The sequence below is a fragment of the Pterocles gutturalis genome, unplaced genomic scaffold (assembly GCF_000699245.1).
Source record: "Pterocles gutturalis isolate BGI_N339 unplaced genomic scaffold, ASM69924v1 scaffold10785, whole genome shotgun sequence".
NCBI classification, from domain to species: domain Eukaryota; kingdom Metazoa; phylum Chordata; class Aves; order Pterocliformes; family Pteroclidae; genus Pterocles; species Pterocles gutturalis.
The window spans coordinates 7,321-31,633 of record NW_010138301.1 but is presented as its reverse complement, the minus strand read 5'-3'; the positions used below and the strand labels follow the sequence as shown (position 1 = coordinate 31,633).

Genomic DNA, 24,313 nt, shown 5'->3' with positions numbered 1-24,313 from the left:
CAGTTTTAGGGGGAAACTAGATTTACCTGCTTATTGCACCTTTGAGAAAAGGGAGAGAATGACATGTTTGGACTAAATGAGGTTATGAGATCAGAAGAGTTGTAAATTGATGGTATTTTCAATATCCAATTCCAACTGAACCCATTGTTTCTTTTGCACTAGACTGAGACAAGCTGGAATAATCTCATAGTTACTTCGCTGTCCATGGGATCAAAACCCATTTAATTTAGATTGTTCCAGTTGAATAATACAGAATTGTAGTACCACAGGACATCCTACAAACTCTTTCAGAGTTTGACAGTCTGTGTTTTTCAGTAGTCCTAAACTTTTTCTTCTCTGTTATTTTGCAGAGCTGAGAATTGGGCAGGTGACAGTCAGAAAAGGATAGGTAGCAAAAGGAAAAAAAAAAAAAAAAAAAAGTATGGTAAATCTTTTATCTACCTATGAAGGAGTGAAAAAGAGAGATAAAGACAAAGAAAAGAACAAAACCAAACGGGTAAAAACAAATTAGTAATTTCTCCTAAGAGTGACAGAGGTTTAGAAGTCGCAGATTTCAGAGGCAATAATGGGGTCCATGTCCTTGTGGTGAGCAGGGACACTTGAAGGAAGGGTGTGGGAAGAATTACATGAGTGTCTAGGCATCTTTTTCTTCTCTTTTACATAAGAACAAAATATGTTCTTTCCCCATATTGAAGTATCAAGGAAGCAAACTGTTCAGCACAGATACGGTGCTATAGAAGGGAGAAATAACCTACAATATATCAGATGACATAAGGAAGATGGGCTGAAAGACAAATATCAAATATTTCTCTCTTGTTTCCACATACTTCTTTTACTAATTACATATGTTACCAATTTGATTCTCAGTTTACATTTGTATATTTAAATGGTTTGGCTCATGGGATCTCAGGACCACTGACTTTTGCTGTTCTTTGGATACTATTCTCTGATGAACTGTGAAAAGGACACTGTGATAAAATTACTAATAAATGACTTTACGGTGTTATTTTCTTCTGTGGAATTGATACATATGGACACAGTTTGGCAATGTTCGTTGCGATGACCTGCCCTCCTTACCTCACTGCAGTAATTGTAAATAAGAATTACAAATAGCAAACAAACCCATGGCACAGCGGAATGAGTGATGCTTATAAGTGTTTATTCTTTAGACTTGCGTGGTTTGCTTTTTTTTTAGCTCCTGATTTTGAAACAGAGATTCTGTTTTTAAACACAATTGGGTTTTGTATCTTGAATTGAAAAATAGGGTTCTTTTTTAAATACAGTGATAGGAATGCTGGTTTATTTAGTGATTTCTTTATAAAATCCAATGTCATCTAAGAACATAAAGTAACTAATTTGTTTAACAAAACTCTTAGTCCAGTGGTTGGATGCAGTTTAAAAATATCTTATTGTATTCTTGAATAACTTCTAGAAGTATGTTAGAATTTAAATTATTTCTGTTGGGTTAGACATTTTAGTATGTTTGCATGTGATAAAGGGTGTATTCAAACTGAATATGATCTACCTGGTCCTGTTTCTCTCCAGGCTTTTTTTTTTTTTTTAGCTTCTCAGCTAAAATTGGTGCTTTCCATCCGTAATACGTGCTTACTTGTACCCTAATTCAGATTAAAAAAAAAACGGTGATGAGAAGTATTTCTGTTCTGAACCTTGCAATAACAAGACTCTGGGCTTGTGTCTAGGATAAAAATATGGCTCTGATACTAAAGGAGACATCCTTTGGTATTAACTGCTTAGTCTGGTCTCATGCACACTTGTTTCTTGCTGCTTTACCATTTTCTGCAGCATGTGCTTATGTTTCTACTCTGTATTCACAAAACATTATCATAAATTTATTAACAGTATATACTGCATCATACCTAAGCATGCCAACCAGGGCGAAATAGTGAATAAGGTTGGAAACACTGTCACTGAAATATGTTAATCACAGACAAATGTTTCACATGTGGTTTTCAGATGAAGCCCTATAAACAATGTCTAGAATTACATTCTAGAAGCCTAAAAATATTTTAAGTCCGAGTACCTTTATGTGAAAGTTTGCTTATTAAGGACTTTTAATAAACTTATTTAAAGGCAAATATCAGTTTATTGCAAAAACATGATTTGCATATCATACAGAATTGTTCAGAATGTGCATAAAATGGCAAGCAAAGTGTTTACCTAGCCTTGGAACTATTGTATTATTTATGATTTATTACATCATTTATGACTGACTACGCATTTGTCAGCATTACCAATGACAATTCTCCACTGTTCCTGTGTGAGGCAGCCACCTAATTTGCCCACTGGACAAATCATAATTTTCACTCAATGTTTTTCTTGTTTGTTTTACTCTCTTCTTTACTCAGCCAACTATTTCTTTCTTCATTTCCCTTGATGAGGTGGGTTAACCTTGGCTGGCCAGCAGGTACCCACCAAGCTGTTATATCACTCCCTTCCTCAGTGGGACAGGGAGAAAATAAGATGAAAACCTTGTGGCTTGAAATAAAGACAGTTTAATAAAGTAAACCAAAGGCCACACTTGGAAGCAAAGGAAACAAACAAACAAATTATTCTCTACGTCCTCTACAGGGAATGTCCAGCCGCTTCCTGGTAAGTAGGGCCTCAGCACCTGTAGTGGTTGCTTCAGAAGAGAAATGCCTTAATAACGAATGTGTCCCCCTCTCCCCCCACTCCTTTCTCTTAGCTTATATTGCTGAGGAAGACAGGGTATGGTATGGAATATCCCTTTGGTCAGTTTGAATCAGCTGTCCGGGTCATGTCCCCTCCCTGGAGCTTGCTCACCCCGCAGCCTGCTGGCCTTTGGGAAGCAGGAGGGGTTGGGGAGACAGCCTGGATGCGGTGGGCGTAGCCAAAACATCAGCACGTCGCCAACACCATTCTAGCTGCAAATACGAAGCACAGCACTAGGAGGGCTGCTGGGGGGAAAGCTGACTCCATCCCAGCCAGATCTTGACTATGCTTGACTACATCTCTTCTTGTTGTTCTAGAGTGTCTGAGATGTTTCCATGTAAAAACCGGGATTAGTTTATTCTGCTGCACTAGAAAATAGCAGTTGCCAAGTTACATTCTTAAACAATTCTCTTTAGAGTATGTACCTCAAAGTGATGGTTAAGAGAGGATGTAATTTCTTTCTAAAAGAGAGCTGTACAGGCAAAATTTTCATCATTCTGAGAAGTACAAGCTTATGGGGGAAGCAAATCATTTTCTCCTGAGTGTCTTACAGAAGAGAAAAATGAAGCGTACTGCTGCTGGTTATTAATCACTGCAAGTGAAATAATGTACATTCAAAATTATTTGGGGAAAAAAGTAAAGAATTTTAAAATGCCCTTGACGGTCTTGTAGCACTTAGTGAACATCACAGAAGCCCATCCTAAAACTTGCTTGACAGCTTGTTTATTACTTTGCAATAACATTTGATTATTTGTATTTTACATTGTACTTTGGGTAATTGCATAAAAATTTTATCCTGACATACACCTTTAATTTTAGCTTAGTGTTAGCATTCTTTCACTGCGTTACCTAAGATAGATATGCTGGCCTTCAGCAGCCTGACTCCACTGTGACTAAATTTTAAGGTTGGGAAGAAGTACTATTCGCCTTTATTAATAATTTTGTACAATTTTAAAGTGTACTCTGATAACTTAGAAATATTTCTTGACTTACTGATTTTTCCTAGTGTTAGAAGGAATTCTTAGGTGTAATTTAACAAGAAGCCTGTGACAATATAGAACACCAAAGAAAATTTGTGGTCAATGTCTTTCAAGCTGTTCTCTCTGAGGTTTTTTTTTTTTTTTTTTTTTGTAAGCTTTCTTTCAAATTTCTTGTGAGGTTTTCAGTTTCTGCATTACCTTGAGAATAGCACAGTGACATTCTGCTGGAACAACTCTTTTTCATAAAACTTTCCAGTTCTAAGGAGGTGACCTTTGAATTCTTGTTAGCTATCTAACGATGGGCACTTTTGAAAACAACTCTTGGAAGAGTGGAACTACACAGTAGCAATGACGTAGTGACAGAAATACTGCTTCTGACCATTTGCGGCAAGGCAATAATTAAGCGTTGCAGAACGAAATTGTCCTACAGTGCCAGTGAAAAGCTCTTGCTAAATACAGCTAGGGTAAAGGAGCAGATTGTAAAGGCAGTGCAGTCGCTAGTTCTTGTGTGGGACTGGAAAGTAAACACCAATTTTTATCAGCTTCAGTTTGAACATCCATCTCTGGCGATGAAGGTAATTGCTGCATAATTGCTGTTTTGTTCTAAGAGTTTGTTGATTTGTCGTGGCCCAGGTGTATTTTATTCTCTGGCGTACCACGTGGAATAATAAATTATATTTATCTCAAGCTACTTTATTGGGAAAACTCATGCTGTAGTCTCAGTGTTCTAGCAGAAATGGCCTAAGGTGTTTGAGATTGTTAAGCCATCTTGTCAGGAAGTCGTGCCATTTCTCTTGAATCAGAAACAGTAAACAAGGTAGCTGTAGTTGTTCTCCTGAGTCTACTTGTCATCTTTATCACTGCTTCTATGACATCTGAGCTTCTGAGAAAGAGAACAGATTTTGAAATAGTATTCAGCTTCAGTTCTTCACTTCACCACCTATTATTTTTTATAATAGGTAAATGAACATGTTAATAGGCAGATTAAAGTAATTTTTTTGGCCACCAGACTGTTCACACTGAAATTTGCTTGTATCCTATTAAATGGGCTGTCATGTGGTGTATGCACAATTTGGATGAATGTTATTACACCCTCAAGTGCTTTGATGTCATTGCTCTAGGTACAAGGTTTTCTCAGTCTTGTTCTTGTGGATTCAAGAAAGAACTGGCCCAGGCACATAATCAAAGCTACTACTATCCACATTGTAGTAATGCAGGAGCTAGCAATCTAAACGTTAGACTACTTGTGATCAGTCCTTTACACTGGTTCAAAAATAACACGTGAGCCATCTGATCAGGACAGGTTTGTGGTTCCAGGACACATGGCTTCTGCAGGGTTAAACAGTGGCTCTACAACTACAGCACACCTGTGAATAACCTTTACAGTCTCTTTATTTGCAGAATAATTTTATACATAGTGATATACCTGATTCCATATAAATGTGAATATTCCTGTTCTTCAGCTTTGTCTATAATATTGATGAGATCAACTCTAAGAAGATTCAGGGATTTTAAAAATGCATTTTCTAATGCTTTTTAAAGATACATGACAGCTGTAAAGTCAAATGGTGTAGCAGCAGTGTCGTAAGTATCCCAGTAGATGGCATCTTGATTTTTGTGAGCATTTTTTTGTTACGAGACTGAAGTCTCATGATATTTTTTGTTAATTTTGGAATGGTAGTCTCATTACCCATTTACATGCTTGAAGTACAACCTAGTCTAGTGGAGGGTGTCCCTGCCCATGGCAGGGGGGGATGGATCTTGGTGATCTTTAGGGTCCTTTCCAACCCAAACCATTCTATGATTCTATGAGTCTATGAAGTATGCAGCTGTGGTATTTGAGACTCATTCTGTCTATATGCAAGGAATAAAAAGTGGCCATACTGATTTCTTAGATTTGAAGTTATGTCATACTTTTTCAAACTACGTCTGTTTTTCTTCCGTACTTGTACTGAACTTTTTTTACAAGAAATTTTACTAATTTGTAGTGCATTGAGTCGATGGCAATGACAGCAGAATTTTCCCTGTTTACAGTTATGTCTATGCTGCTCTAATCTAAGATTGTAGTTTTGTGTTTTCCTTGCTGTAACTTTCTATGCCTAGCTTTTTAAACACTATTTATAATGGTTTCCTGAGTTGAATCCAGTTTGCTTTTTGTTACAAGTCATGATTATAAATTCTACTTTTGCTATTATCAGTTCATCCTTACCAGCAGTGCCGATTGTCCTTTATAACATGGTGTCTGTAGTGAACACTCTTGAATAGAATAGAATATTTCAGTTGGAAGGGATGTACAACAATCATCTGGTCCAACTGCCTGACCAACTCAGGGATGACAAGTTAGAGGAGTTGACTCCTTGTCATTTAATATGCCATAACCCCATACTTATTTTTGATACATTTTAGAACCAGAGTTATCTTAATTTTTCAAGTTAACATTAATGTTGTTGAAACTTAAAGCATTTATAACTCAGACATTAGGTGTGCAATAGTTCTTTAATGCCAGGAGTGCAGTCTCATATTTATCACAAGCAAGAAGTGTAGTAAAAAACAGAATGCCCATTTGTTCAAAGGCGGTATGTGACAGAAAGTGTCAACTTCTCTTGAACAGTTCTTGGATACTAATTTCAAATCTATTGTTTCCACTCTATTCTTTTATTCTCTATTATACAAGTTTTAAAAGTATGAAGTTATACAAGTATAAAAGTAAACTATTGGCTCAACTGGTCTTTGCAAGAACTGTAAAGCTGGATTCAGTTGTAGCAGAGATACCTGCATGGCATATTTACAATATAGTGAGTGCAGAAAATGTATTCATTCTCTAAATTTTAGTTTGTATACAGAAGAGTGCAGTAGATAAAATCTGTCAACAATGGCTCAGGGTCAGCACATTAACACTGGTGAACTATAAGAAAGAAAACATTTTAATATTGTTTGATAATTAGCACTACAGTGCATCACTAAGGCAGCTGAAAAGCTATATCTAGTAAACAGAACAGAGTAACATGAACAGGGACGTGGACCAAAGGACAGTTAGAAGTCCCTTCTAATGTAAACTATTATTTCAGTTTGTAACTTCTATGTGATATAGTACTTCATTGAGCATCATATGTCTGTAGAAAGTCTGAACAGTATTTCCTGAATTATATGAGCTTTTTTTTTCTCTTCTCGTATTTAGTGACAATGTCATTAACACAGCTTATAAAAGATGAGGTCTATGTATTAAGCCTCAGATAAAGGCATGGTACCATGTATCAATGCAAATAAAAATGGTTAATGTATGGTTGTAAACAACTCATTAATGTGTTTTGAATCAGTCTGAAACAGTTTATCTTTTATTTCTATTTTAGTAAATAATACACTTATTTATATTGTAAGTTATATAAGCTGTCAGTAAGATTCAGTATAAGAGGGTGAGGCAGAACATGAGAGGGGGAAAATGATAGGAAGAATAGCTGATGTGCTTCTGTACTTCGTTAAATGGCTGTGTTCAGTGATCTGCAGTTAATCTAGAACATATAGTTTAAAAGGCATTCAATTATCAGTTAAATAGCTTCATAATTTAGAAACTGCACTTTTTCTTCCAGTCATTAATTATTTATTTTAATCTTGGCAATATTTAGTATTAAATTGAATTTACATGCAGTTTGGAATTTTATACCTTTGTTTCATCATCTTTAGTTATTTTTAAGTCTTTCTCGTGTTCTTCTGTCCACTAAAAGCAGATCACTTATGTGTTTTGTAGACTGAGGTTTACTTCAATACGTGGATTGGAAAATTTACTCTCATCATCACATTGACATCCCTCCAATATTTAAATGTTCTTTCAAACATCTTGGATACACAGTCATAGTAGTGATCTTGCCAGTATTTTACGTAGTGAGGAAGCACCTTTCTTAATTTTACTTAATCTTCTCCCTCCATATGCAAATAAACTTTTCTCTCTAATTAGTGTATTTTAACCATAATAGAGAGTGAAACAATAAAGCCTATTATTAGTGAAGCTGATGCATTACTTTGAGGTTGAATCATAATTTCCTAAGTACGATAAAAACTAGTTTAATTATTCTTTATTTTACCATTTAAACTCTGAGCTTTAACTATGTTGGCTGAAATTATCTCTAACCAATGGCTGTCTCACTCAGGGTGCTTTTGGGCAAATTCAGGCAAAACACTTCAGCTTTGAAGAATGTGGCTTCAGGAAAATACATTCTTTTGTAGCCATTAAAAATAGTCTGGAAACCTTTTTGATAAGTTCTGGCATTCTTACACATCGGATCACTGGACCTGAAATTTGGCAAGAGGATGGATATTTAACCAGATTCAGTTTGTAAAATTCTGATTTGCATATGCTTACTCACTTGTTTAAGAGGATTTAGGTTATAGAAACTAAAATCCCTGAGAGCTTAGTCCAAGCTGTAGTCTAATCAGAGCTTCTATTAATACTTCTCTCTCCTTTTTTTTTTTTTTGAGGGGGGTGTGGGGAATTGTGGGGTGAGAGCACTCTATTTCTGACTTGGAAAAAATCTACCTTCAACAACTACCTTTAGATGAAATTTAAATGCAACTCTGTGGTGGATAACCTTGTCTGGACACCAGGTGCCCACCAAGCTGCTCACTCCCCCTCCTCAGCGGAATAGGGGAAGAAAATAAGATGAAAAAACTCAGGTTGAGACAATAGAGAGATGCAGCTAAAATGAAAGTTGATACCGAGGAACAAATATCACTATAAATGATAATTGTCAGTCTCTCCTCACATAATTCATGTTGTCTAATCCTAGTTGAAAAGTTCATGATGTTCCATCATTTCCCGTAACTACAGGTAGCTTTTTTTTCAGTGCCTTGTAGGTATTGTTTTTTACCATTTTTGTTATTACTCCTGGGTGAGTGGATCAACACACAGGTCTAGGTTGCCTTTTTTTTTTTTTTTTTTAAGTAGGAATTGGTAACTATTTCTCTATAGACTTTCCTTCTTCCTCTGTTCTGTGGCCTTCAGCTTGGCTGGGTGCTTCGTCCCAAATGTGACACCTTCGTAATACGTTTGTCACCAGCCTCTTTTTCCTCTTCCTATTGCCACAGATCTGACCAGATCCAAGGGAGATTTTAGTGTCCTTAAAATTCTTGTGCAATGTTCAATTGTTCCTAAGACAAAAGCAAACTGCAACTAATAGTCTTGCATCCTGACTACATGTTTAGCTCAGCAAAATTGGAAAGCTTTAAAGACGATAAAGTTACTACCAAACTAAAACCTTGGTGGTGTTGCATGGTCACACATATATTCAGAATATAATGCAGATAACCATCATGGAACCACTCAAGGTGTTGGAGGGCAAGTTTTATTGATTGCTGTTAAGTAAGAGTTGCGGAGCTGGTGCAGGTTGAAAATATTTTTTGCCTTGATATTGTCAGTAAGAGTAACATCATCAGTTTTCAAAGGTTCTACAGATTATATACTAGCTGCAGATAAATTCATAGTTGTCATGGATGTGTCAAGAGATAAATTCTGGATGATAACTTCAATAGTCTTGGGTTTGGACTTCTGTCTGCACACGTTTACCATATAGGAAGAAAAAGGACAGCGCTGTTCACAACGGAAAGGTCAACAGTGTATGTACAAGTTTGCTTGACTCCAGCAGTGCCAGAAAAAATCCCTTGATACTGACAGATGGAGATGAAGCTATTGAATCTATTGAAACTTTCTATTTTCCTGAAGATTTTCTAAAGATGAGTGAAATGCCTTAGTCAAATCAGCAATGATAGAAATAAGTTTCCTGCTGGTACTCGTATTAGTAAAATAGTGTATTATATGTTTTTGTCATAACTTAGAATATTATGTAAACATTAAATGATCACATTCCCTACAGCTTCGGTCTCTTTATGGTGATTAACAACATGCTTATATTTTTCTCATTGAAATGAAATGACTTAATTTGTGGAAGAAAATCATTCTTATTTTAAAATTAGAAAAAAAACCCGTCCCCTTAAATGAAGAGGATTCAGACACAGAAATTGTAAAATTTATGTAACTGCTAATAAATGGATTTTAGGCCTCCTTAAGAACAATTTCAGATGTTTCTGCATATGGTGACTATTGCCACATTCAAGGTACAGAGATTGCAAACAGCTGCATCTGTTGCGTCCAGTCACTTATTTTCCTTAAAAAGAATCTCAAAGTTAAGAATTAGAAAGACGTATTCAAAAGGCACTATGAAGTTGGTGTTAGCATCTTTCATCTTGTAATATTTCTGTGGTTCTGACAATTTTCTTGCAAATATTTCATTGATTAAGGACACTTCTTTGGCTTCCATTCACATTGCTATTTCCTTTTGACAGGCCAAGCAGTAACCACTGGTCTAAGGGATATTCTGTGTGTTTCCATTGGAGCATTTCATGTAAAGGATCACAAAACTTACATAAAATTCTTTAGTATTCTTTTTCATTTTATTCTTTCTTGATAGTGCCTAGTTTCTATAGTTCCATAAAGAAAGCTAGCAGCATAGTTGTCTGTTATTAAAAGTTATATTAAGGGAGAGCTGCTGAAACTGATAGATGTTTTCTCTAACAAAACTGCTTTATTTTTTGAGGTGTTACTATGTGCTATAGCACTCCAGAATGTGGAATGGTATTTTAATCTTTGAAAGAAAAGTGTTAATAGTTGCATGAAATTTTCTTCAAATTCTCCATTAATCCATTTTTTAGTCAAGCTAAAGTCAGGTACATTCAGGAAAAGCTGCCAGGATTTAATTATCTATGCCCAAATGCAGTTCCTCCAGGCTGAAGTAGCTGTGTTAATGACAGTAAATGTAACATGCCTCCTTTCTGCCCATTCTCTGTGCTCTTGGTAAAGGGGAGTTAGCTGAAAAAGAAAGGTGTGGTTGATTCAAAGCTATAGTGGCTGGTGATCAAAGAGGGTTGAATAGAGAAACAGGAATATGATGAAGTATATAAACACTGCAACTTCAGAAGAACATAGTGGGAAGATAAAACATGCCTCCCCTGAGATGAATCTTCTCTTCACATCAAAATTCTGCTGAAACAGAACACGTATTACTGTGATGAGGCTGAAGGAGGAAGGCCATATTGATAGGGTTTTGGGGAATAAAGTTGTGCAGGAATACTAGAAGCAGGAGGAATTTGGAAGAGGAAAAATGGGACTACCCATTCCTCTAACTTCTTTAATATGAACCAATACTCTAGTATTGGTATGTGGCTGCTGGCTTCTAGCTACTTTGCTCTCCTTCAGTCACTGTAATCCTCCTAGGGCAGAATGATCACTGTGTTAAAAATATGGACTTATATTTATATTTTTGATATTTTTATTGTTTTATTATAGTTTTTAGGAAAAAAAAAACACAAAAACAAACAAAAAAAGAAAACAACCAACCAACAAACCACCCAAAAAGCTAACATGCTGGAGACTGAACATCTAACAATAGATGAGTGGTTAATGTTTTGATTATTCAGTGCAGTTACCTGAAATGAGTCAAATACTATCAGAATCAAACCCAGAACCCAGAAAATTCAGATTTAATGTTCAGTTAATCCAAAGTAAAAGTGAAGATTAAATCTGAGGTTAAGTTTGACAGTACTTAAAGTACTGAATAAAAAAGGTAAGCTATGGAAATTAGCTTTTAGATAATCCAGGGAATCTCTTTTATGCCTCTAGTATAGTATGAAAAAAAAAAATGTAATTTGCTTTTTCTGTATGCTTTATACTATTGTTTGTATTAATTTTAATACTTATTTCTGTACATATTATAATGGCTACGTATTTCTTTCTTGTATCTTTTACCTGAATGGCTACTTTCTGTGGTGTCTGTTATGGTATTTATGGTATGTAACATAAAATCAATAAGTTAAATTCAAGACTTACCATGTCAATGATGGCTTTGTAATTGACTTCAGGGTTTCAAGTATTATGTCTACAAAGTGTTCTTTATGGTCTTCTTTAGGATCTTCATACATTGAAGTGTCTCTCTTTATATGTTCCAGCTGCCCTGTACTTTTTAAGAATTTCTTGCTGGATTTTATGGTCTACTCGTCTGTATGGCAATTGTGATATCACAAATATTGTAGCTAGTCAGATTTGAGCCTCTGATAAACTTGTTCTAAAGTCTCTGACCTTCAAGGCCTTTAACAGTCCTTTTAATTGCCTTTGAGTATTGCATCTCTTGTGTTCTCTGAAATACTTAATACTTTTGTTGCTCCCTGTATGAAGTAAGGTTGGAGAGATCTCCGAGTTGCCTGTGTTTGGGGGATTTGAACATAGAGCTGACATACAACTGTAATGTTCTTCTCCCCTATCCTCTCTCCTCCTCAATCCAATACCTTCCTTATATTTGGTTATTACTGGGGTTTTTTTTTAGAAGACAACTAGAACCCAGGAGTGAAGCAGGATAGACTTTGGAATTCATGGTATACTACACTAATTTCATCACCAGTTTGGCCTATATAACTATTGGCCCAAATTTTACTTTTTCCTAGACTTTTTTTTTTTCCTCTAACGGTGTACCATCAGTGAAGTTTCCTACTGTCTGATTAAATACATGAGGAATGGGACCAAATGGCCAATGCAAGGAAAACGAACAAACAAGCAAGCAATAAAAAGGAGATGACAGTATTCTGTAGGAATCTGTGATCCCCTGAGATGTATGAATAGGTTCATTGTGAATCAGAGGTAGCTTTAGGCATGAAGACAGAGTGAGGTCTATTGGGTATCTGTTGAATTGAATCCGCAGCCTTATTAATTTCGTTGAACTTTAGGCAGCATCATGATCTGTAAAATTTATAAACAAAATCAATAATCCAAATAAGAAATTAAATTTTATATTAAATGTACATTTAAATAAATTACACAATGCTTTAAAACTGATTTCATTTAATGCAACCAGGTATTCTGCTAAATTAATATGCTTCTGGAGCTACTGGTAATTTCTTTGCACTTTGCTTTTTTTGAGGCAGCAAAGAAGGTTGCATTTGATACAGAGGGTTTGAAAATCGTAAGTGTTGATTAGCTAAAATATGTTTGACAGGCTATATTGTATAAGGTAACAAGTAGAGTGCATATGAGTCAATTTGGGGGTTTTCTGGTATTAAACTATATTTTCAAATTAGTTCAGGCGTCAAATCAGACAGCATTTTTATTTTGGGTTGTACTGAAAATTTACTTCAGTCCCAAACCATGTACTCAAAGATAGAAACATTGTGACATGTTCCTCTAAATTAGGACTCAAAACAGTTAACAGGGTAAGTTATTTTGCTGTGGATTCTGAATACTGCTAACTGTGCTCACTATACAGACTGTAATTTCTTCTGTCTTTCTCTTAGAATTTAAATTTTTTGGTTTATACATTTGTCTGCAATTAGACTTAATGCTCCAGCTGTCTAACTTAGTGGACTTCTGAACATTCTGAATAGCTTTTCAACAAAGTGGATAATGGGAGATGCCAGCAAAGCAATACCCAGTAGAGTGTTATAGAAAAAAATAGTTAAAACTCAGAAAATAGTATTGTGCTAGCAGAATTTTAAAATTATCCTACAGACTGTTGTCTGTAAACTTTAATAAGTATTTTAAGGGTTGCGGAAAAAAAACCAAAACATCCTGAATTAAATTCTAAAGACAGTTCCATAAAGAAAAGATACAACTTATAGGTGAGGATATTTGAGCATTTCTGTTTACTTTTTTGGACCAGTGATGTTATTTCAATTTGTATGTACAAGGATGTTCTCTCTTTTCTCGAAAATATATGTACTTGAACCCTGTCTTTTGTGAACATTTATATGAATTAGAAGCCCCACAGTGCTACTAAACTGTTTGTGTGGATAGAGTTCTACAGGGCAGTTCATTTTCTAAACTTAAATTAAGAGAGTAACTTATTTTATTGGGAGTGCAGTTATTGTGTAAAGGCCCACAGGGCTCATTCATTAGCTGGGCTAGCTTATTGCTAGCTGACTAGTAAATAACTCAACTTTAAAAGACAGAACATGGCACTGAATAGGAAAAGAAGGAAGTATGTCTATTCATCAAGTCTATAGGTACCTACAATATATAATAGAACATAATTATGGAATATTTCATGCTTATAGTAAAAAACATTTAGATAAGTTATACAAAAAAAATCGTGCAGATATAACTACTGCTCCTCTGAAAAATCTGTTGTCATAGAGAATGGCTGTAAATAGTTTTTATTTATGCTAAAAATGTTGGGCACTTGTGATATACATAAAGTATTAATTTCAAGGGTGGCTGCTATTGTTTTCCCACTGCGTTCTCAGAGAAGCCTCATCTGTCTTTCCCATGAGTGGCCTTAGCCCCATTACCCTCCTTCAATTAATTATGCTTTTATTCTTTGTGAAATGCTCTCCTTCTGACCCCTCACTTTACATGATCAGGAAATGAGAATTACCCTGACAATGGGCACAATTCATCAAGGGTGCGGAAGGCTACCACCACCTACATAGCAGGGAAGGAACAGCTGCTTCCTTCACAGATATTTCCCCCCGCCCCCCGCCCCATAGAGTTTCACTGACTGACTCTATACCCTTGGGTGGGTATTCTCTGTAACATGTTATACACTAAACAGCTTGTGAATTCATAGAGGGACAAGACCTGACTGTACGCATACATCCTCCTCCTCCTCTTCTTTCCTTTCTTTGCACAGCTATTTCTTCTGTAAGGGAACCCAGGAGCACGACAGAGGTGCTGCAACACTGATGAGTCTCTTGCCTGGGGCAGTCAGGCACACCACCTGTAAGAGCAGGTCTTTCTTCCCTGTCTTTTGAGAAAACAAGCAAACAAAACCAAACCAAAAGAAATATAAAACCTATTGTGATCAGAATTGAAGCTAAATAAATCACACTGGTTGTTCTGGGTAAGAATAGTGGTTAAAGTGGAAATTCTTTTTTATGTTGGGAATTCCCAAGACATGGAATCTGTAGATAAAAATGTGATAGAATGATGCAAGGGTATTGATAACTTTTAAAACATAAATGAAAATCACATGGCACTGTGCTCTTTGTTCCTTTGGAAATGAACTTCCATCCTTTGTTTATAAAAATACGCTTTAACAATAACAGTTAATAGACAAAACTATTTCCTTTATGTGAAGATATGTGTAAACATAATATTTAGGAGAAGGTATCATCTGTTAGGTCATTCAAAGTGCTTTCTGTTTTGTTTACTGATTACATACCATGAAGACATATGACACTGTTAGAAAATATGTGACAATTGTAAATTCTTTTCAGTGCTCTGAGACCACAAACTTACCAATTTTGTACCAAGTTTCCAAAATAATGATTATCCTAAACAGTCTCAACAGGAGTTAGTCTTTAAAAAAAGTTAGATCTCTAACATCACCAGAAATCATGCCTCCTTTTACCATTATTGTCCTTCTATGTTAAATAATTTCTGAAAACAAAAATTGTTTTTTGTTTTCCTGTCAAAAGCCTTAAACCTCAAAAGATCGTGCCTGATTCATTATGAACACATTTAACAAACTGTACTTGTATTTAGAGGTGCTTCACTTTTTCATAAGACTAGAAAGAAAGGACTATATAACAGAAATAATATTAGCATAAGTGGGGTTTTTTTGTTGTTGTTTTTTTTTTTTTGGGGGGGGGGGGCAAAAATAGCAATACTCATCTTTTGGACCACAGATTTATAAGTCAGTGGTAGTGACCACAGGAAAAGAAAATCCATCCTAGCCATCTCTTGTTGTAGCCCACATGAAATGCAAATCTCAAAAAGCAGAATAAATTATAAAAGGGAAGATAAAATGTAAAAATACAAAGTAACCAAAATATAAAATAAAATAACAAAATGTACTTAAGTAAAAAGATTACTTTTGACTTTTCGAAGGTGGTGATTATGTATAGTAAACCTCCAAATGCTGATACTATGCAATATCCTTTTGAAATACTGTTTTCACTGAAATATGTTCTAGAACAACTTCTGCTGTGAATTGCAACTTTGTCATACATGTGCATTATATGAAAGAATGTATTATAATTAGTGACATTTTTAGTCCAACTAAAACGTTAAAGTGGTAGACTCTTAGGCGCAACTTTATTGGTAGGAATTCAAGCTGTGTTCCAGGAGGATAGCCCATAATACCTTCTATTTCTCTTCACTGTTTGGTGACTCATACTCAAGTTTCCAATTTTATACATATATTTTTTTAAGTTTTAATTATGGCCTTACTAATTGAGCTGTTTTAAACTGCTTCTTCTACTAACCTTAAACAATCATAAATAATTTCTGTTTGTCATAAATTAATTATTTATAATGAGGGGCTAGTGTGAGTTTTATCAGGAAATGAGACTTTGTCAGGTTCTGTACATAACTTCTTAGGTGTATGCAAGGCAGGGGAGCTGAAACAAGAGTGGTAAAGCTAGCAGTAAAAAATATGAATGTGAATATCATTTGCCCCCTTAGTGACTTGAAACAAAGATTAAATCGTCGTCTTTCTTAGAATAGTGTTGTTTAAACTGTGATTGTCTGACAAAAGCCCAGTAAGCAGTATTTTTGTTTTCCTGTCTGTTTTAACGGAAGTTTGTTCGCATTCTCTAAACAAATCTAAAAGATATTTGCGCTTCGATAAAAAAACCGCACAAATATCATTTCTGTTCTTAAGGACAAATAAGTAATGACAAAAATATTCTCTTTCAAATTCAGAAATAAACTGATGCCAGTATGAAATTTGTGGAGAGTATAACAGTGGTATAAGCAAGGCATGCAGTAAAAGTTAAAGTGATAAAGGAAAAATTTGCTATAAATTTAAATGGATGTGAAGGGGGTTTAGGGATGGTTTATTTCATTTACAACTGTCATTCAAATAACCTCTTATTCAATTTAAATCCCTTTAAGAAAGCAAATGAAATGTAAGCCTAGGGATGTAATCTCTCAAATACAGCAATCACGTAGCATAAAGGAAAACAGTAATGTATTTTTTTTTCCAACTAAGTCCTGTAAATAACTGTACTATGTCTAAGAATTTTTTTTAACCCAGAATCAGTTCCTTTTAAGTCTTCCTAATAGGGAGGGATATCTGAGCAAGCTCACTGTATCAGCTTTGCTCAGCTATATGTCTTTTTAAATTTGACAAAAAGCATGGAAACTCTTGCTATTTAGGATAAAATAGTAATTAGCTACATCAGAATAGTAGCCCCAGAAGAGAATAAATATAGGTAAGTATAAGTGTACTTACTGTCTAGCATAAATTCTATGAGAAAACTACATTAAATGACTTGATGTAATCACTTGTTTATAGAATCCATTTGTTTTCCCAAATGAAATGTGAAGTGACTTAAGCACTTAGAATATTATTAATGTACCAGGACAGCCTAGGAAAAAATTGTGTTTCTTTAGCACTAAATAACTAAGTAGCTCTGTAGGTTTGACATTAACGGTCTCATCAACACTGCAGATAGGAGGAGTGAGTTTGTGTCTTCTATAGGATATCTCACATTGTTTCTTCAGGACAGGTTTAACTTTTTTTGGAGGTCTGTGTTCTGGGGAGAGTTTTAATCTGTTTTTTATCTTTTTTTTGAATTATGAAATATATTATTTTCCTAGAATTGCTTGAACAAATACAAATAGAGCAATAAGAAATGTTGATGTTTGTTGGGCTTTTTGATAGATGGTTTTGTTTTGTTCTTTTTGATTTTTCTCTAATCAAACAAAAAATAAATATTTTCAAATCTTTGCAGAGTCTTTTTTGTAAATAATAATCTTAAACTTTTTCATTTCCTTGTTGAAACAGAACATTCTTTATTTGCTTTTGTCACAGTTCATTTGTATTCAGAGCATTAATAGCTGTAAGCTTTGAGAAATTATGTGTATGCTGCTGACAATATGACCCTAGAAAAATTATTTGAGTTAAAAATCAAAACATTTGCTGTTTGTTTTCTCTCAGTCAAACTATCAAACCTCTAAATATTAAAAAGTGGCAGCAAGACCTTTAAAGAGAAATTTTCAAACTACGTCTTAGGGATATTTGTTGCTGTTATTACTATCACGTGTGAGAAATTGATTTTATTTTAAGATTTCTGTCCCTTTTGTAGTTAGAATCTCTCATGAAAAAAAGCCTGTGATAGTTGGGATAAACAAGGAAAAAAATATTTTTTACTGAATTTTCATTAGCTGTGTACCGTATTTCCTGTATTTGTAGATAATTAATGTATTCCTAAGTTTCATATCTTGAGCACATTTTTTTACAACTTTCTATGACATAGCAGATTGCATCCAAGGGTGGTGAGAGAGCTGGTGAATCTCCTTCCAAGGCCACTTTCTATTATCTTTGACAGTTTGTTGAGCTTAGGAGACATCCACAAAGATGGGAAAAAAGTTTCATGATCTTTAACAAAAGCCAAAAGTTTGACCTGTGCAATTGCAGGCTGACCTTTATTTCAGTTCCTGGTGAAATCATGGATCAAGTCCTCTTGCAAGACATTTCCTGGCATGTGAAGAAAGTGAGTGGGAATGGTTAGCATGAATTTATCAAGGGTAAATCACAGCTGAGCATGCTGATTGTTCTTTTATAATAAATCACTAGGTAGCTGGACAAGAAGAGAGACGTGGATGTTGCCTACTGCAACCTTAGCAAGGCTTTTCACTGTGTCCACTCATCCAGGCTTGCATCTATGAATATAATGGCATGACTTGGATGTAAGAATACTGAAAGAGATAACCAGATAGATGGGAAAAAAAGAAAAAAAAAACAAAAAAACCAAACAAACCAAACAAACAAACAGAAAACCCAAACCAAACACCCCTCCAAAAAACCAAAACAACACAAAACAAACCAAAAAAACCAGGTTGGATGATTGTATAGGAGTTAGTGGTTAGTGGATCGTACTGTACTGGAAGCCCGGAGTGAGAAGAGTACCAAAGGAGTTTACTCTGGGATATTCCATTTTGTCACTAACTGTGAAAAGGCTATGAAGTGCATGATGACATCAAATTGGGAGAAACAGTTGAATATGCTCAAGAACAGTGCTGCTATCCAGAGGGACCTGTACAGGCCAGAACAATGGGCCTACAGGAGCTCTGTGAAATTCAACAAGGGCAAAGGGCTAAGTCCTGCACCTGGGAATGAATAACTCCTGCACACAGTAAAGGCTGGGGAGCGGCTCTCCACAAAAGACCTTGGTGCCCTGGTGGACAGCAAGCTGAGTGTAAACCACCAGCATGCCTTGGCAGCGAAGAATGCCAAAAGCATCCTGGTCTGGATTAACAGGAGCATAGATTCATGGAAGTGATAATTCTCCTTTACTTCGCCGTCCTTAGACACTGTCTAGCATAGTCCATCCAGTTTTGAGAGATTGATTAACTGAAATGAGTTCAGTGGATGGCCGCCAAGGCAGTCAGAGGCTGAAGCACTTGCCCTGTGAGGACACCCTGGGGGAGCTGGGCGTGTTCAGCCTGTAGAAGTGGGTTCTAATATCAGGCTGCCAGAAGCTATGAGGAGGTTACTGAGAAGACAGAGGCAGGGTCTTTGCACTGGTACATAGCGGAAAGATGAGGGGACAATGGGCATAAGTTAGAACAAGAGAAGTTCAGACTGGGTATAACGAAAAACTTTTTCCCATGCAGACGGTCAAGAAGCGGAACAGGTTGCCCAGAGTAGTCTGCATCCTGGGAGGTTTTCAAGAGCCAGCTGTGTGAAACCATGAGCAGCCTGGTCTGACTTCAGATCTGAGCCTGCTTGGAGCAGGAGCTTGCCCTAGAGGTCCAGGGGACCTCAGGGAGGGGGTCATGAAAGCCTACAGGGAGAGGATCAAGAAAGCCAAGGTACAGCTGGAACTGAGCTTGGCTAGGGATGTGAAAAATAACAGGAAGGGTTTCTTCAGGTGCATAGAACAACAAAGGAAAATGGAAGAAACTGTACCTGCCTGATGAGCAAAATGGGAGACCTGGCTACAACCGACATGGAGAATGATGAGGTATTCAACAATTTTTTTGCCTTGGTCTTCACCAGGAAGTGCTCTAGCTATGCCACAGGATTCAAAGAGAGGGACTGGGAGAATGAAGTACCGCCCACTGTAGGAGACAGGGCAAGTTCAAGACCATCTAAGGAACCTGAAGGTGCACAAGCTCATGGGACCTGATGAGATGCATCCATGGGCCCTATGGGAACTGGCAGGTTAAGTTGCTAAGCCACTATCCATCATACTTGAGAAGTCATGGCAGTCTGGGAAAGTTCCCACTGTCTGGAAAAGGGGAAACGCAGTCCCTATTTTTAAAAAGGAAATAAGGAAGACCCGGGGAACTACAGGCTGGTCAGTCTTACCTCTGTGCCTGGCAAGATCATGGAGCAGATCCTCCTGTGAACTATGCTATGGCACATGGAAAATAAAGAGGTGATTGGTGACAGCCAACATGGCTTCACTAAGGGCAAATTGTGCCTGACAAGCTTGGTGGCTTTCTACAACGCAGTTACAGCATTGGTGGATAAGGGGAGAGCAGCTGACGTCATCTACCTGGACAGTTTGTGATTTGAGAGAATATCAAAGCTGGAACAATTGTACAAGTAGGAGAGAATCATTCAGATACCTTGCAGTTAAGGCTACTCAAAGAACACTTTACTTCAGCATAGACAAGATATTTTTGTATACGTGTACATAATATGCGTGTATATCCTTATATATTTATGTATAGCCTCCTTTCAACTTTGTGCAATTCCTTTTGTATCACTACTCCCTTTTTTTGCCGTGTCATTGTTTCATCAATTTAAGCTGTATTGGAAAATGGACAGTGTTTACACAGTGGGATGCTGACCTGTGTTGTGTACATACTGCAAGTGATATCTTACTTATTGCCTAAAATTTTATTAAAAAGATAAAGTAGGTATAATTTTCCTCATATCCTTTTAATTTCAAGTACTCATATTAACACAAAGAGCTCTGATATTTCTAAGACACTTACACAGAATCTCCTCCTTAAGAAGCTGGAGTATAGAATCAGACTCAGCGGTGTGTTTCAGCAGCTGTTGTTATGTCAATTATTTTCAGTTGCTTATACTAATGTGTAGTTATTTTCTAGATGTAAGCATATACCCACAGGGAATTTGTTTCATTCTTCTAGAAATAAATTCCTTATTTGTTTCAACAGAAATTGAAAAGGAAAGCTGTGGGGACCCTGGAACACCATTGTATGGTATCAGAGAAGGGGATGGATTTTCTAACCGTGATGTTTTAAGGTTTGAGTGTCAGTTTGGATTTGAATTAATTGGAGAGAAATCTATCATTTGCCAAGAAAACAACCAGTGGTCTGCAAACATACCAATCTGTATTTGTATGTACCAAATATTTTTACTATTATTTTTAATGCATACCATTATGATGATTTATCATTATATGTAATGGTTTGTGTGATTGATTGCAGAGTTAAAACAATGCAATTAATTCCTCTGACAGGGAGCATTTACTTTTGTTCACTGGTGGGTTTGCCTAATGATTTTGACCAAGACAGGTTCTAGAACTACTGAAATATTTTTTCTTTTACTAGCAACTATTAAAGCAGTTGTCTTTGTGTGATTTGAGATAATGTTTTACTATTGCCTTTTTTGTAGTATTCTGTAGATTTTATATGGATGCTACAATTTTTATAGCTACTCTTATAAATTAATATATTTCCTTAGATTAGAACTTGCTGAATTGTAATCAAGGGTTTAAATTATTCACATTTTTCTCCATGTATTATGTATTAATATCTTTTAGCACTTAAATTATCATAGATATTTATAGCTCTCTTCCAGTTACATTAAACAACATAAGTAAAACCAGTGTTGTGATACGTATTTGTGGCAACATCTTTCTTAGAATTTCCACTAAAATAGTACAGATCAAATATATTCAGAGTGCAAACAGTTGCTTTCATCCCTGCAACTGAATTTAATATGGCTTAACTGAAATGGTTGAATATAAAATATTATCCTGATAACAGCAAAACAACTCTGTTTTGAGGCTAGTTAATTTCTTGTGTTTCTGTGTGAGCAACAAATGATAAGGGCGCTATTGACTTTCTCCCTCTTTAATGTGCTCAGTGAGAGGTCTGCTCATCTAAACTGTTGCCTAAGGGAGAAAATAAGTGGTGCCAGGTGATTAATGATTGTTGAACATGGGTAAATTGTAAGGACTTCTGTGGGCTTCCAGTGCAACAAGGGTGTTCTTTATTACCTGGGAGCTCTGCTTGGGAGGTAGTTTTATTGAGGGGAAGGGAATAAGAAGGTAAAAAAGAAAAACCATCTTTCTAGCTTCACAGATCATAACAAATACTGAATTAATCAGCTGAGGTAATCAGCAAATTTAAGAATCTTTTGCAAAAACTTAGCAATAAAATAAATCCTTATTGAAGTGTTTCATTCTATTGTCTCATTTCTCTTTCTCTTTTTTGGCAGTTCCTTGTCTTTCCAATTTCACTGCACCAATGGGAACAGTTCTTTCACCTGATTATCCAGAGGGATATGGGAATAATTTAAACTGTATCTGGACAATAATTTCAGACCCTGGGAGCCGAATCCATCTCTCTTTTAATGACTTTGACTTGGAATCTCAGTTTGACTTCCTTGCAGTTAAAGATGGTGACTCTCCAGATTCCCCCGTAATAGGCACATTTACTGGTGCTGAAGTTCCTTCCCATCTTACCAGTAATGGTCATATTTTACGTCTGGAATTTCAAGCTGACCATTCAATGTCAGGACGTGGATTTAATATCACTTATAACAGTGAGTAATAGTATTTTTTTATGTGTATGTATGGTTTTCAACATATGGTTTAGGAGATATATATGTAAGTATGTAAAAATGGCGCTATGGTAATACACCTTCAAATGAGTCCTATATGCCTACGGGTACCTAATTTACGTGTTTAGATTGTCTTTCAAATACTGTGTTAGGGCTTTTTAGTATTTAAGTTTATTTATCGTTTATGGCATTAGAGATAATTTTGATGGGGGCATTTAGACGACTGACAATTCAGGCCAGTTTCTAAATGTAAAACAGAGCTTTTACTAAGTTTGTTATCAAAACACTCTCTGCTGCTGGTTAAATCCTACAGTATGTTAATCACCATCCTTACATAGAAAAAACTGTAACTCTTGAACACTCATATGGTAGATTATCTGTGAATGTATGTAATACCCAGGAGCTGCAGTCCCTCCTTGTCACCATGGTTAACGTGGGCAGACGTGCCATCTCTTTGGTAAGAGAAGTCAAACAGCAGTAGGCTTGTCTTCTTTTTCTCTGTTTTAACTTGCTTATGGCTGATTATTTTAAACTATTTTTCCCACTCCCAGAAAAGGAGGATTCCTGTTCTCCTGGCGTTACTCACCTTGGGTTTCTTTGTCTTCCCAGTCATCCTTGTTTATTCAGGAGGATGTCTGGTGTATTTACAGTCCCTTGTGCCTATCTTGCCTTTTGTTTAGCATTTTTAATTTTTCTTTTTTTTTACTTGAATGCCTTCTGTGTGCAACTACACCTGTCTGTCCTTTTGGTGATTAAATTGCTCACATGCTTGTATAAAATGCCTATAAGTTGTGCCTGGCTACACCATTACAATGTCAAAAAAAGTACTTACATGCTGTTAGTTACTCTGGTTTGATATGCTTGTATATAGGTGAGAGATAAGTTGATATTAATTTTATCCTGATTAATATATTTTTAACTTATACCTCTAACAGCCATGGGAAGAGAATTTTCTAGACTGCCATTCAGAACAACTGCAGTAAATAGTAGTTGGGCTTCTGTCTTGAGCGCTCTGAATCATACCTAGTTATTTGTAGGTTTTGGAAGGGTAACCAGCATCTTCTGTCACCTTTTGTATTTAGTTTATCTATTACATAGATTTTCCCATTAAAAAGGAGTTCTGTGTATTTCACTTACTTCTGACCTGAGGGAGGTGAAAAGGTTGAAACTAATCAAAACCATAAATAGCTCTATATTTACTACTTGGCACTACATTTACTGACAGCATAATAATTGAAGGTGACAGTAAATATCTTCTCCAGTAGTACTAAATACCATTAGCACTTATTCACCTTATTTTTTTGTAGCCAAAATCGTTACGTTCCTTCTGAAGGACATATGAAGGACTGTCTGTGTTGTATAGCGATCAAATTATTCAAGATTTATCCCACACCAGAGTCCAGGCAGGATATATTCCCAGCTAGGGCAGACGTGATGATGCAATATGTAAGCCCACAGCATTAATAGCACTACAAAATATAGCGTGAGGCTTTCCTGTCTTCCTCTCTAAACCTGAGAGTTGGTTTCCAGAGGCTTACTTGGAATGTGAGTCTTTAACTGCATGATCTGAAGGAGAGCAGTGTACCCACATCTCCCCTTCCCAGAAGAATGTGTTACATGCTTTACTATATAAAAACTAGGCTTTATTGATGAAGATGTTTTACTCAGAATAAAACAAAAAAGATCCATTAAACGAAAGAGGAAATGAGATTAAGTGAGGTTGGTAACTGAGGGACCCAGACTCCCCATTTTTCTCCAAGGAATGTTAATAATTAATATTGCTTTCATAATATCGCAAGGACTAAATTCCTCTGTGACTCTACTTTTCCTGCATCATAGTTCACCTCTCCATCTTTTTTTTTCACCTCTCTCTTTTGTTTTGTTTTAGGTTGTCAT

General features: G+C 36.0%; 1 protein-coding gene across 1 annotated transcript in view; it reads left to right on the top strand.

Moving 5' to 3' along the window:
- Positions 1-22,399, top strand: part of CSMD3 (CUB and Sushi multiple domains 3) — a gene marked incomplete at its 3' end in the record, with an annotated part of 84,034 nt that extends 61,635 nt beyond the window's left edge. Inside the window, exons 5-6 of the mRNA XM_010082946.1 lie at positions 20,785-20,961; positions 22,073-22,399. Of these exons, the coding sequence (XP_010081248.1) occupies positions 20,785-20,961; positions 22,073-22,399 (504 nt within the window). The remainder of the gene's footprint in view (positions 1-20,784; positions 20,962-22,072) is intronic.
- Positions 22,400-24,313: the final 1,914 nt, after the last annotated feature.